The sequence below is a fragment of the Theileria equi genome (genome assembly GCF_000342415.1).
Source record: "Theileria equi strain WA chromosome 2 map unlocalized gcontig_1105316255037, whole genome shotgun sequence".
NCBI classification, from domain to species: domain Eukaryota; phylum Apicomplexa; class Aconoidasida; order Piroplasmida; family Theileriidae; genus Theileria; species Theileria equi.
This window is the reverse complement of record NW_004668230.1, coordinates 1,559,507-1,572,404: the sequence shown is the minus strand read 5'-3', so window position 1 is coordinate 1,572,404 and position 12,898 is coordinate 1,559,507. Positions and strand designations below refer to the sequence as shown.

The following is a 12,898-nucleotide window of genomic DNA, read 5'->3' as shown; positions in this document are numbered from 1 at the left end:
AGGACAAATCAGTCATCCCTGAGACTCTATACAACTAGGCTACAGGTTGAGTTAATCACAAATCTCTTGGCATTTTGACCAATTTACAACTATTCTTGTTCCAGAAAAACGTTTAATGATGTAAAATCAGAATTTCCCGAAGTGCTACAGACCATTGTGAAAGAGTTTGAGATTCCATTGGTTCCTTTTGCCAAATCTAGAGCATTTTCTAGCTGAAAAATTGCATGTTTATTCCATAATAATGTCCGCTCCTAGTAGATGGCTTATTACATCGATTTAAATTCAATTGGCAGAGATTTCACCTTACCTTTTAAATTCGCATTTGGTTATTCCCCATGCATCATAAAGTGCAAACCTTTGTCTATTTTCCATATAGTTACCTTTCCCATCATGAGTACTATCGCAATCTTGTTTCTCATTTCAATATTTGGGCTATCATCTTGTATTGATGTAGATATGTGTTTTTGTTGCGGGTTAACGGGGTATAAACTTGACCTTCAAAACATAAATAAAAGGGACATTGATGTGGTTGAAACAAGTGATTCTGGAGTAACATACATTAAATTTACCCCAAACCGTGACACATTCTTTAAATCCGTAAAGGATGGAGAATTTGATGTCTGGAAAGGAGGACGGAATAAATGTCATTCTGTAAGGATATACACAGATGGCACAAATAGACTAATGTCTCTGCATACTTATACCAAAAATAGCTTTACATTTATAAATTATAGGTTTGGATTAAATGGATGGGTTGTCATTAACAACATGGAGTTTAGCACCAGGATAAGACTGATAAAGGACCAAGGGAAAAGGAGAAAAATGGAAAATTTTGCCAATCTCAAAATATGAATAGTGAGACAAAATTTTTGTGTATAGCACGCGAATGTGTATCAACGGAGTAACTCCAGACTTGCAGGACAAGAGAACGAAATGGTTGGACCCTTTGCATTAATTTGATGGTAATTTTTAAACAAAAGAATCACAATAATCCAATTATAAATTGCATGCAACATCTTGGAGTACTTAGTAAAGGGTATAACCTTTAATAAGCAAACTAGAGAGCCCTAACTGTTAATTCTATACATTGCTACACACTATGCATAATATATCCAACCTAGTTATTCTATCGACAATCCACAATAACATTCAACACTGCAACTTCCTTAAAAGTGTCGAAAGGCACTATGTTCTGATATTACCCCTTTGGTGATCAGGAATGACTAAAGGGATATGCGCCGCGAATTCATCCATATGCCCCATGTCATTATCATCATAAAACTGGACAAATTTTTTCCTATAACAAATTTTTGGGTCATATCGCAATGGGAATTGCAAAGGCTTTGCTGATAATCCTTGCATGCAGGTCATGTGCCTGTGGTAACGTTTCCGATGAAGATGAAAAGTCCAAGGCATATTTAACTTTTGAGCACAAACTTGTGGGTGTATCTCTAGAAATTTCCGGACGAATCGATAAAAATATCTTCAAGGTACACAATGGTAGCTACTGTGGAATTTCTTACCGTACCTATACTACTCGAAGTGGCTATGAATTAACGGAAGTTTGTGACAGCGGTGTAATTATCTGGTCTTCTCAAGGGCCAGGAAATAGTTGTCTATTTGCAAGGGTAACATTTAAGGGATGCATGAGATCATATCTCCGCCTGTACGTGCGATTACAGGACGGAACTTACAAAATGAACACTTACAAATGGGAAGATAGCAGATGGAAAATCAGGAATGGAACTCTTTACGAGTCATCAGAAGACAAATCCAAAGTAAACGCGGGTAAAAATGCAAGAATACGTCATTCTCGACTATTGAGAGGCTCTAGAGGCATAATGTTGGATCTGACAATTTCAAATGAAGCCGTGTCTATGAGTGAAAGTAAATTTCGGGGTGTAACTACCGTTTTATATACAGTTGCCCCGGGACATTTTTTTACTTCAATAATAGATGCCACATCACCTATCTGGGACGGACGTCCGGGTGAAATTTGTACAATCGCAAAAACACATTCTGACTTTAATACGAAGCTGTTAAAAATCCATGTAAAGAATCAGGCGTCTCTGGAAGACCAATATTATGATAGGAACCAGTGTGGAGAATGGACACGAATAGAAAAACCTACATTTGAAGCAAAGGTCGACGAAATGAAGATTAGAGGACAAATAACTCCACAACCGGATCTCCTATGCTACGAACAATTGGATGATTCTGTCTGATTTATTTTCCATTACACGGAACATTATGGTGACCTAAACGAATCCTTACTTTGTACCTTCACAACAAATTTAAAGGCCAGATGCTTGTTATAGAATATTTTAATCGTATACATTCATTCCTAGAATGTTCATAAATAAAGTTAATAAAATGTTTAATGCATTTGTCAGTTCTCAAGCTTGTCTGGACATGGCATATTTATCATCCATTACATGGTTGAACAGGTTTAAAGAGTGATATTTTTTTGAGAGAATAATTACCTATTCCACATGTCCAATATCATCTGCAATGTCTTCGCTTTCTAGTTTAAATCCCTGATCATCATCTACAAAGACATATTTTGATTTGATGCGTTTTCCATCTTTAGTGTAAGATGTGATAGTAATGGGACGATCTCCCGCGTTTTCAGTTAATACGACAAATCTGTAGACGAGACCATCTGTTCTATCATCCACAATGTATCTGCCATATTTGACCCTTCCAATCACAGCGGCATTGTCCAGGTCCCTAGATATAAAGTAGAGAATTTCGCCATCATCTTTGACAAGTCTTTTTACTATCAGTGTTCCATCTTGTCTCGATACATCAACTTCTACAGGATGTCTATCTATTTCCCTGTATGGTAGATGCTGTGACATTTTGAGAAATTCCCTTATATCATGTTCGAGATCTCCAGACTCGGTTTTATACACTGTGCTGACATCAACATACTTGAAGATTCCAAGTCCTTTATTGGCCCTTTCCGTAGTATCGACCATGAATGTTCTTCCAACACTCCTTTCGTCATCTTCTATAATGACTTCTTGACCATCCTTAATTGCACCAATCCTGTATTCCGCATCATACTCTGGTTTGATTCCATAGTAATAGTGGTTGGGGAAAGATCTGCTTTGATAGACCACGCTCTGTTCCGGCAGGTCTTCAGAGATGTTTATTACCAGTGGGACCTTGACCTTGGTCTCACCTTTACCTACTCGCAAATTCCCATTTGCAGGCTCTTCGTCTGCTGTAAATGCAAACTTTACAGACAGGAAAATTGTGAACAGAATGGACGTTTGCATGGCGCTCTTTCACCTAAAGTACGACTCTAGAAGCTTTGACAAATTGTACCAAAAGGGGAAACGCAAAAGATGGGCGATTGAATAAACTCACAAAGGCAACTCTGTTGTAACGACAAGTTGTTTATTAATACTGGAGAGCTGATTTTTACCCGTTCATCATTTGGAGTGCATGTCAGGGGCCAGAGCAGCATGCTGACGGACCGAGATGATAGATCCAGATGCATCCCTTGCAGCGGAGAGGAACCAACAGATAGGGGGACACAAATGAGGTTGGATCCCCTAAAACTCGTTTAGTCAGCGACCATTACCATTAGACAAGACCCTACCATAGGGGAGCCACCGAGAGGACGAACCTCGCACGAGCTTGGTTACCGCCACAAATGTTCCTCTGTACAATATTGAACCCATTAGAAATCGCGTAGTCCGTACCAACTGAGCGCAAGAGTGTCGAGACACGGGGCTACCCAGCCGGAGAGAATACGAAAACTCGAATCCGTAGACAAATGTGTAGGCAGTCCCCAGATGATGTTACAAGTATATAGACATGGAGAGAATTTGGAGAGGAGATTCCGAACGGATTAGACAGTCTCTTCCTCCCCTGCACCGCGGCGTCTAGTTGGGAATTTTGTCTCATAAACGCTATATAGACAGGGACAAGGAAGATTATTGATAATAACGAGTGATTACGTGGCAAACGCCCATTTTATGGCGCCTAAGGGAGGAGAGAGGAGAGCGCCCTGTGAGGCGCACGTATCGTCTACACATTTAACTTGTAGTAGCCTTTGTAGCTATTCTTGCCCATTATTAATTGTCTCCTATTGATGTGTGCACCTTGAGGATGAACATAGAATCTGTGTAGGTCCTCGTGGGTGTGTGTCTTGTTCTTTGAAACTGCTGTACATTAGGCTCCACAACTTTGAGCACAGAATCTTAAATTTAGTATCGTATCATGACAGAAGAATGACGATATTTTGGCTCCTATCGCTCTACACACTCTCCAGGTGTGTAGCCTCTCCGGACGACCGAATTACACTAAACTTCTCAAGCGTTGATACCCCCAAAGTGTCTGTCTTTGAGGGCTTTGACAACGGCTTTGCGTTTGAGTCTTATACTGTCCATAAAGGATTCGGCATATCAAGTATTGTGAATGGCCAGGAAGAGGTATGGAGAGCAAGTCCAGGGGAAAAGGCAGTCCTGGCCGTTTGGTACAAGTATGATGGACTACCTTTGGTCGCTGTAGATGTTAGGAAAGGGGGTGTATCCACTACACAGTGTTACGAAAAGAATGGCAAGGAATGGAAGGGGGTTACGGAAGAAGACGCAGACAAAACATTTAGGAAGATAAGGATGCAAAATTCTGGTTATGACCTTGACATTTATAGTCCAAATATGTACAAAACCGCTGTGGACGAAGAGGAGAAGGATGATGGATCTGTTCATCACATGTATACTCCAGAGGAAGGGGTAGAAATTCTTTCAGTTTCTGACCGTGGAGCCACAGTATGGACGGCTGATAACTATCAAAAGTGTATTTACGCAAAGGTTATTACAGGGGGACGATCAGAGTTGATGCAACTGCAGATATTGAGGCCAAAGACTGAGGAATACTTTGAGCGTAAACCGGGTTCCGGATGGAAGAGCATTTCCAAAGACGTATTTTATAAAAAAATCGCAGAAAAACAGGATACTCCCAAGCCTACTACTCCATGTAATCTGGATCTCGCGAAGCCGGATAAGAAAAGGATCGTACAAAGCGCACGTAAGTGTGCTGGATTTAAATGTGGAGCCTATTCCGCAGTCGAGGGTTTCAGGGTAACCTCAGTATCAGATGGTAAAATACCAATTTGGAAAGCTAAAGACAGTCAAAAGTGTACACTTGTAACCTTTTATATTGCGAAAGGAAGCAAATTTGCTACAATATATATAAGTGATGCTAACGAATCGACTCAAGTGCGTTTTGAGAAAAAGGGTGGAGAATGGAAGGAAACCACGGGTAAAGGTTGTTTCAATTTGTTGGATGAAATTAGTGGTTCTGAGACTGAATCATCATGTTTGAAAGAGACAACTGCGCTGGACATTTCGAACCCGAATACAAACTTCTTGGATGTAACAAGGAACATTTCTGGTAAGCTGATATCTACAGCATATACTCCAAAACAAAGTGTTTTCATATCTGCTGTGGCTGACCATAACCACACACTGTGGAAACCAACTAGTAGCAATGTTAGACTTATTTATGTTAGGAGAGCATCCTGCGACAATCTGGATTTGATATCTATATTCGCTAAATATCGCTTTACCCCTTGCTTTGTCTTTTTTGAAAAGGATGGAAAAAGATGGAAGGAAATACAGAGCGAAGAATACAATCGCAAGTTGGAAATTATAAAGGCCAGAAAGGCCTCTGGCTGACTGGTTTATAAACGGACCAATTATAAACTTGTCTGTCTATATACTGCATGATATACAGAGGATATTTTATTTTAAGAGTATAGTATTACCATGTTTTTAATTTCAATATATTAGTTATTCTCCGCCCACCGTAATTTTGAAGTTTTGAGTCCTTATACCGATTACAACTCAAAAGTTGGTTTATGCAACATCGTCAACCACTGGGTCTTTGGGGGAAAATTTTCGATATACTCTTCTTCCCTTTATGTTTTCCGAGGGTCAAAGTGATGGGATATACAAACTTTAAAAATTCCGTTATTCCTCTACCATTCCCAGAGTATTTGGCACCAAATTCGACAAACATAAATGTGTCTGCCCCATCCATTATAATGAATCAACAAGTATTTTAGAGAGATTTCTCATTTGTAGTGATGTATGGCATAGTGATACTGACATTTCTATCCGCATGCATATGCATGAATCCATTTGGGGATCTTGCGTTAGTACGAGAGCCTGAAGACATCACTTTGGATATCACAAATATTAACAGTACCATTGTAAATTACTACGAAAGTACTACAAGCCATGGCATATACAAGTTCTACTTTCCAAGTTCTGTAAACCATTTCATAAAAGTTACGGACGGAGGAAGAACAATATGGGAACCTGTCGAGGAAGAAAAGTGTGCAATCGTCTTTTCACACGAAATCAATGGTATAACTCAACTTACTATTCATGTAAGATTTCCTCTTGGGGACTACCAACTCAAATATTTCATTAGAAGGGATGGTCACGAAGAATGGGAACCTTCCATAGAAGGTGACGATGAAGAACATCACGAAGCATTAATACCGGAGACGTACCAAGGAATGATGGACGAATGGCTTGATGACTTGATTGCTGAACACCAAGGTGATTGGGGTCAAGGCGTTGAGCATGGAGGAGGTGATTCTTCTCCAGCACAGATTGTGCCAGAAGGTCCGGGTACACTTTATGGGTCATTTTACATTGAAGAACTAAGTTTGAATGATGGAGTATGGAACGATGCAAACTTTGACGATGATGAGGATGATAGAATGCAGGTGTACGTGGTAGATGACTCCCGGCTACAAAGCATCTTGGAGCGAGAACAACAAATGAATAGAGACGATGAAATACGCGAGAGAGGATCGAGCTCAGAGTCTGATTCGGAATCTAGCGATGCAGTACCTCGTAAGCGACTTCGCAGAATGGATGATGCGAGTAATAGTGGCGCAAATGCGGGGAGTTCTACAAACCAAATTCCAGGAAGACAAGAAAATAGTCCACGTGTATCAAGCTCGGAATCGGCCACATCTCACCAAAATTTAGAGGATGCATCCTCTTCTGACATGGTTTCTTCTTCATCTAACAATACCAACGAATAGGACCAGCGTTGAATGTAATTCCTCGATTATTAGATGTAATGCAGACTTAACATTTTACCATATCCATTTACATTTTCTACTTATTCTTGTCTCATGTGTCAATTAGAGACGAATGTTCAGCACGACTAAGAGACACACAGTACCCTCAAGTTACTGTCAAAGCAACCTAAATTTCCCATTTATGTGCGTAGACAACTCACCCGAGTTTGTTCTCTGATGTTCCTTCTTTACAAACTTTGGTGGACATTCGTGACTGATGCAGGGGGACCAGCATGCGCACGTGTTCTCTTTGCAGTACCTTGTGTCTATTAAATCGCAGAGCGGGTATCCTAGGGACGTTGTCTATTTCCGCTATGACTTACCGTGAGGATTGGGATCTGTAGACATACACATCAGCCTTCCTTTGGTATTTTCACAGTCTGCACAGTATCATAGTACATGTGGTGTGAAGAGATGCATAAACATTCCGTAAAGCGCCATACCTGATGGAATTGCCGGATGGTCATTCAAGGGATAGTCTGTAAGTCGTTAAGTCAAAGGGATAAACTCACTCATTGTCCCGGGAGGGGAGACAAACTGCGCACAGTGGCCGTCACAGGTCTGAAGTTGGTGGATGAGGGCGAGAAAACTTACGGAAAGACAAAATTGTCCGATTCCCAACGACTGCGGGGCCAACTTGACACATTCGTACGGAGAAGTCTCCTTTGCTACGCAAAAGCTGAGCAGTAGCCACAAAATGACCTCATAGCACATCCTATACCCGAATATGTAGGATGAACACCGGGAAGGGCGTTTTGTGTGTGGCGTGATTCCACTCAGTTTATACCCACCGAATTTTCAGATTTTTGGCGCTTATTGCCACTTTTACCTTTTCTAGCATTTTACGTAAGTTTTTATCTCCACACCGCTCAATTTGGTCCGTTTTTGAGCGCTTTTAGGTCATTTATCCGTCCGTACTCTTGTTACGGCCCTTTGGCACTCAAGCTGCCATTTAGACATTCATATTTCATATCAATGGCACAAATTTATGGCTTTACAGAGGAGACTGAGCAATGAGCACTGGAAAGGACATTCCGTGGGTCGAAAAGTATCGCCCAAAAAAGCTCTCTGATGTCGTTTTCCAGACCCAGGCAGTTTCAATCATGGAGCAAATCATAGAGACCTTTAACGTAGGTTGCCATTTGTGGCCACAAAACATCCTGTAGATGCCTCATATGATATTCCATGGACCACCCGGTACCGGAAAGACCTCTGCAGCTCTCGCCATGGCGAGACAGATTTACGGGTTTGTTGATTTTGTGTTAATGTGCATGGTTTCTTCATGCGAATTGCGGGCTTTGGACTTTACACCTCCCTTTTTTGGGCCCACAAATGTGACTCTACATTTCCAACTGAATGGTCTACAAAATGTTATAGAGCGGAAGGAATGAGGGAGCGTGTCTTGGAGTTGAATGCTTCGGATGAGAGAGGTGCGGATACTTTGACAAAATTGACAAATTACAGGAATTGACGTTGTTAGAGACCGCATAAAGACTTATACTAGGATTAACATTTCAAACAACAAGATTAACCCAGAGACAAAGAGAGTCATGCCAAATTATAAAATGATCATTCTGGATGAAGCAGACATGATTACATCGGATGCCCAGGCTGCTTTACGTCGTGTTATAGAGAATTATTCAAATATCTCGCGTTTCATCCTAATTTGCAATTATCTTCACAAGATCATCGGACCCATATATTCGAGATGTTCTGCGTTTCACTTTAAGCCAATTGAGCAAAATTCACAAGTCGATAGACTTGAATATATTTGTAAGCAGGAGGGGATTGCATACACTACCAGTGCTCTGCAATTCCTTACCAAAATTTCACAAGGGGATATGAGAAAGAGCATTACAATTCTTCAGGTATGTTTAATGAGTACATCTTTGGTGGATTGATGACCACTAAAGGGATGTATGCTAGATGTGGAGTAGAGTCTTGCGAAATTTCTTATTTTGAACTCATTGGTAGATGACTGAAATAGGGGATGTATGTGAGACAATGAATGACAGGATGTTCCCTACTGCAAGATGGTGAACTACTCTCGAGGGAGGATGAATGACTAGATATTATTGCATTGAGACTACTCATGGATCTCAGAGTCTTGAAAGATTATACTTTCTGAACATGGAGGATGACTGCTGGAGACTGGCTCCGGTTAAATGTGCACTGTAATGGAGATAGTGGAACATGTAGATGCGATAAGATTGGCAGTATTTCTGCCAGAAAAGAGGTCAGTCCTAGTAATGCAAGGGGTTTTGTTGCATATACTCATGAACTAAAGGATGGAACACCATTTACCCTTAAGAAAGATATAGGTGGTGATAAGTTAGGTGATAATGGAGAAGACATAGAAGGTGTTACCAAGGTATCGGTATATTACTGGGATGCAGACAAAGATCGCAAGAAGCCACTTGTTATTAAGGTCATCAGGAAGGATCATCAAAGTCAGCCAGAGTACTACTATAAACAAGATAATGGTGAGAATGAAGCACAGAACAAAGATGCGACTACTTGGGTACATCACGGATATGTGGAAGGAACATCACTACAGACAAGACTTGATGACCGCAATGCTGCTATAAACAATGTCTTACCATTTGATATCGAATATCCTGCTAAATATCTCAATTTTAGTTCTCATCGCACGAAAGGTAAAGGTATAGAGTCTTCTGGGCAAGCTCCTCAGCTTAATGGAACAGAATATGTTACTACGTCCTATAAAATCAATGGTATAGATGGTAATACAGGAATTTCCAGAATAGAGTATAAAAAGGAAAAGATTAAGGATATTATTATTCCTCCTGGTGGTCAAATAAATGGAATAAGACTCTATTCCAACACGGGGATTTCTCCTGTACCTATCATGTTTGAATTTATGAAGAGTGGTCAAGAGGAATCTACTTGGTACTATAGTAAGAGTCCTGATGGTACTGAGTGGCAAGAAGTTTATGACCGTGGGAATACATTTTATATCAATGGTCAGCCTACTGAAGAACTTGCCAAGAAGTTGGATGGACTTTCTTGCGAAAACTATAAAGCAGTTACTATTGATCTTTCGTATGGTAACTCTATTGGAAAAGGTCAGGCTTGTTCCGGCAGTAAGGAGCAGAAAATTACTGTTACCACTGGGGAGATTGCAAGGGAAGGTATTGGAAAGGCGGGATATACCAAATACTCAATCAGGGACGATTCTAAGCTGGCAGATATTAAGTTCTATCTTGCTACTGATACATCTAAAGAAAATAGGAAGCGTGTTAAGTCTAATGCATTACACTTTCCCATGAATGGTCCGGTAGAAATTTACACGTTTTATTCTGACAAGCATAACCCAATCCTGATTTATCTTGATGATTCTAAAAGTAACAAAAAATCCTCTACAGGGTGGTACAGAATGCAAAGTAAGGGTGGTTATACAAAAGCGTGGAAAAAGACTTCCGCTAGACTTAAAGGTATTAATAAGACAGAAATAGACGGTCGCAATCTTGGGTGCAAACAATGGAACAAATTTACAGGAGTGCTAAGAGACCGTGGTACTAGTGGATTGCAAGAATGTACTCAAGAGACTGCTAAACTAGGACGTTCTGAAAGCGCTGAAGAAACCGAAGGAGTAGTATCTACTGGAGACCAAGAAGATGAGGAAGACGAAGAGGAAGGTAGTGAATATGAAAACTCTAGTGACGGTGAAGGACCTCCTGAAGTTCCTCCTCAACGAGCTACTCGCGGTGAAAAAGATGGTAAACCTGAAGGTCAAGTTACTCAATCTACTGCCTCTGAAAAATCTACTGAAGGAGCTAAAGGAGTCTCTAGTGATAGTTCATCTAGTAGTGGAATTACTGTTACTCAAATTAAAGCTCTTGATAATTCTGTTGGACTATTAACTACTACTTCTCAAGGGAAGTATGCAGTACTAGGTGCTACTCAAGAAGGTACGGCTTATATTGGTGATAGTTCTGATTCTAGTGACTCTAGTGGTAGTAAAACTGAAGGTACTCATACTAATGATGGACCTGATGTTACTCCTGCTGAAGATGGAGCTCAAACTGCTAGTTATCTTGATAAAGTTGGAACTGGGAGAGACCCTGATGTAAATAATCAGGATACTAATAGGGTAAGTGGAAATAGTAATTGGTCATTTGATTCAGCTGTGGCTGGTCTTGGAGGACTAGTTGCTGGAGTGGTTGATGCTCTACTTAAAACCTCTCTTCAAAATTCTCAAGAGCACAAACTTTCTAAAACTTCTGATCATTATGACTCTTCTGACACTCAACGACGTGTTGGTAGAACATTTCCTCAAGCTGCTGATCTTCAACGTGGATCAGGCTCTGTTGCTAGAACTAGTCAGTCCAGTATAGGCGGTGAAAAAGGTCCTTCTGAACCTGCTGAACTTACTGCTGATAAAAAGGGTGAAGGTACTCCTATTACTGTTAAAGATAGCGGCAATGACGATGCCAGTGATACTACTGGATCCGGAGTTACTCCTGTTCCTCCTGGACCTACTTCTACTACTACTCCTCTTACTCAACCTCCTGAAACTACTCCTCCAGCTCCTTCTGAAGAACCTCAAGCTGAAGCTGCTGGTAGTCCATCTCCTGTTCCTTCTACTCCTCCTGGTACTGCTTCTTCTTTTACTGGCGTTGTTGAAACTGCTGCTACCGGTTCTGTACTATGGACAGCGTTTGGATCTACCTCCGGTACTCTTGCCGGAAGTGCCGCAACATTTTTTGGAGGATGGAAACTTTATAATCGCTATAAGGGAGACCCTTGGGTTAGACAGATTTAGGAGTCTATGGACTCTCAAGTAGGGAGACTAGGGAAGTCATACTGAGTAGTTAGTCTAATGGAGAGTCTTCCCTGACACTGGAAGGACTGACATTTCCAATACCAAGAGTCTCTCAAGTGATCCTCTATTTTCACATTCATGAGACTCTACTCCTCATCTACCATAGAATACACTCCAATACACAAACTTTACATTCACATTACACCAATTTTCTAGTCAACGGCATCGCTATACACTGAGATTACGGACGATGCAGTTTATAGCGTTTCAGGGGTAAGCTTTATTCCTACACTTGACACATTGTAGCAACCACCGAGGAGCATCGTAGAGGGTATTTTCGAGGTCTGCAGCAAGCCAGAGGGAGATGTGAGTTTTCTTGCAACATTACAAACATTTAGGTTGAGGCACTCTGCAGGGACATTGTACACAACGGATGGGACATTGCCGCCATTTTCCAACAGGTTTGAATGTTTCCTCATATCCCATTTGCAAATACCACGCTATATACTACTGTTGTCAAAGAATACCCATTCATTCCCTGCAACACCAATTTGTAGATAATCGAACGCGTGGTATCGGACCCAAATTTGGGTGACATTGACAAGTCCAAGATCGCTCTAGAGCTCGCAAATAGGGACTATGCTCTTCTTCAAGGTATGGCAATCCATTTCTTATTCATTTTGACAAACTTGCAACAATTCCTATGACAATTTCCGCCTCTCTGGCTCATTCCAGGGGGCAGATTTGGCCAAGAACCTCCAGGCTATTGCGGATAGGAAATGTAGAAGCGTAGCTACACCCTAGCCACGGCTGGAGAGTGGCACTTAGACATGGTGTGTACGTGCTGGCATCACGATGCACATTGGCTTGTTGGTGGTCTGGGTGTCGGAAGGAGTGTGTTTATCCAGTTTACATGAGTCTGTACAGGTGGATCTCAGTACTTTCAACTGGCTTCCGCATGTTTTCACATTAAAAACACAATAACTGGGGGTTCC

At 41.0% G+C, this 12,898-nt stretch overlaps 8 protein-coding genes across 8 annotated transcripts; 6 read left to right on the top strand and 2 right to left on the bottom strand.

Annotated features, from left to right (window-relative positions):
• Window positions 1-1,325: 1,325 nt before the first annotated feature.
• On the top strand, window positions 1,326-2,225 carry BEWA_041870 (signal peptide containing protein; the record flags this gene model as incomplete). The annotated part of the gene is made up of 1 exon (XM_004833544.1): window positions 1,326-2,225. The coding sequence occupies one exon, from the start codon at window positions 1,326-1,328 to the stop codon at window positions 2,223-2,225; it is 900 nt and encodes a 299-aa protein (XP_004833601.1).
• Window positions 2,226-2,483: 258 nt separating this feature from the next.
• Window positions 2,484-3,284, bottom strand: BEWA_041860 (signal peptide containing protein; the record flags this gene model as incomplete). The annotated part of the gene is made up of 1 exon (XM_004833543.1): window positions 2,484-3,284. The coding sequence occupies one exon, from the start codon at window positions 3,282-3,284 to the stop codon at window positions 2,484-2,486; it is 801 nt and encodes a 266-aa protein (XP_004833600.1).
• A 960-nt stretch (window positions 3,285-4,244) lies between these two features.
• On the top strand, window positions 4,245-5,693 carry BEWA_041850 (signal peptide containing protein; the record flags this gene model as incomplete). Its single annotated transcript, XM_004833542.1, has 1 exon — window positions 4,245-5,693. One exon carries the CDS (start codon window positions 4,245-4,247, stop codon window positions 5,691-5,693), a length of 1,449 nt encoding a protein of 482 aa, XP_004833599.1.
• Window positions 5,694-6,148: 455 nt separating this feature from the next.
• On the top strand, window positions 6,149-7,078 carry BEWA_041840 (hypothetical protein; the record flags this gene model as incomplete). The annotated part of the gene is made up of 1 exon (XM_004833541.1): window positions 6,149-7,078. One exon carries the CDS (start codon window positions 6,149-6,151, stop codon window positions 7,076-7,078), a length of 930 nt encoding a protein of 309 aa, XP_004833598.1.
• A 40-nt stretch (window positions 7,079-7,118) lies between these two features.
• Window positions 7,119-7,853, bottom strand: BEWA_041830 (signal peptide containing protein). Its single transcript, XM_004833540.1, has 6 exons — window positions 7,712-7,853; window positions 7,630-7,678; window positions 7,561-7,596; window positions 7,441-7,497; window positions 7,279-7,407; window positions 7,119-7,244 (listed from the first exon to the last, which is right to left on the bottom strand). The coding sequence occupies exons 1-6, from the start codon at window positions 7,829-7,831 to the stop codon at window positions 7,204-7,206; spliced, it is 432 nt and encodes a 143-aa protein (XP_004833597.1). The 5' UTR covers window positions 7,832-7,853; the 3' UTR covers window positions 7,119-7,203.
• A 277-nt stretch (window positions 7,854-8,130) lies between these two features.
• Window positions 8,131-9,018, top strand: BEWA_041820 (replication factor C subunit 2, putative; the record flags this gene model as incomplete). Its single annotated transcript, XM_004833539.1, has 4 exons — window positions 8,131-8,247; window positions 8,284-8,363; window positions 8,495-8,547; window positions 8,582-9,018. The coding sequence occupies 4 exons, from the start codon at window positions 8,131-8,133 to the stop codon at window positions 9,016-9,018; spliced, it is 687 nt and encodes a 228-aa protein (XP_004833596.1).
• A 236-nt stretch (window positions 9,019-9,254) lies between these two features.
• BEWA_041810 (hypothetical protein) lies at window positions 9,255-11,903 on the top strand (the record flags this gene model as incomplete). The annotated part of the gene is made up of 1 exon (XM_004833538.1): window positions 9,255-11,903. One exon carries the CDS (start codon window positions 9,255-9,257, stop codon window positions 11,901-11,903), a length of 2,649 nt encoding a protein of 882 aa, XP_004833595.1.
• Window positions 11,904-12,153: 250 nt separating this feature from the next.
• On the top strand, window positions 12,154-12,610 carry BEWA_041800 (hypothetical protein; the record flags this gene model as incomplete). The annotated part of the gene is made up of 4 exons (XM_004833537.1): window positions 12,154-12,176; window positions 12,254-12,269; window positions 12,302-12,364; window positions 12,461-12,610. The coding sequence occupies 4 exons, from the start codon at window positions 12,154-12,156 to the stop codon at window positions 12,608-12,610; spliced, it is 252 nt and encodes an 83-aa protein (XP_004833594.1).
• Window positions 12,611-12,898: the final 288 nt, after the last annotated feature.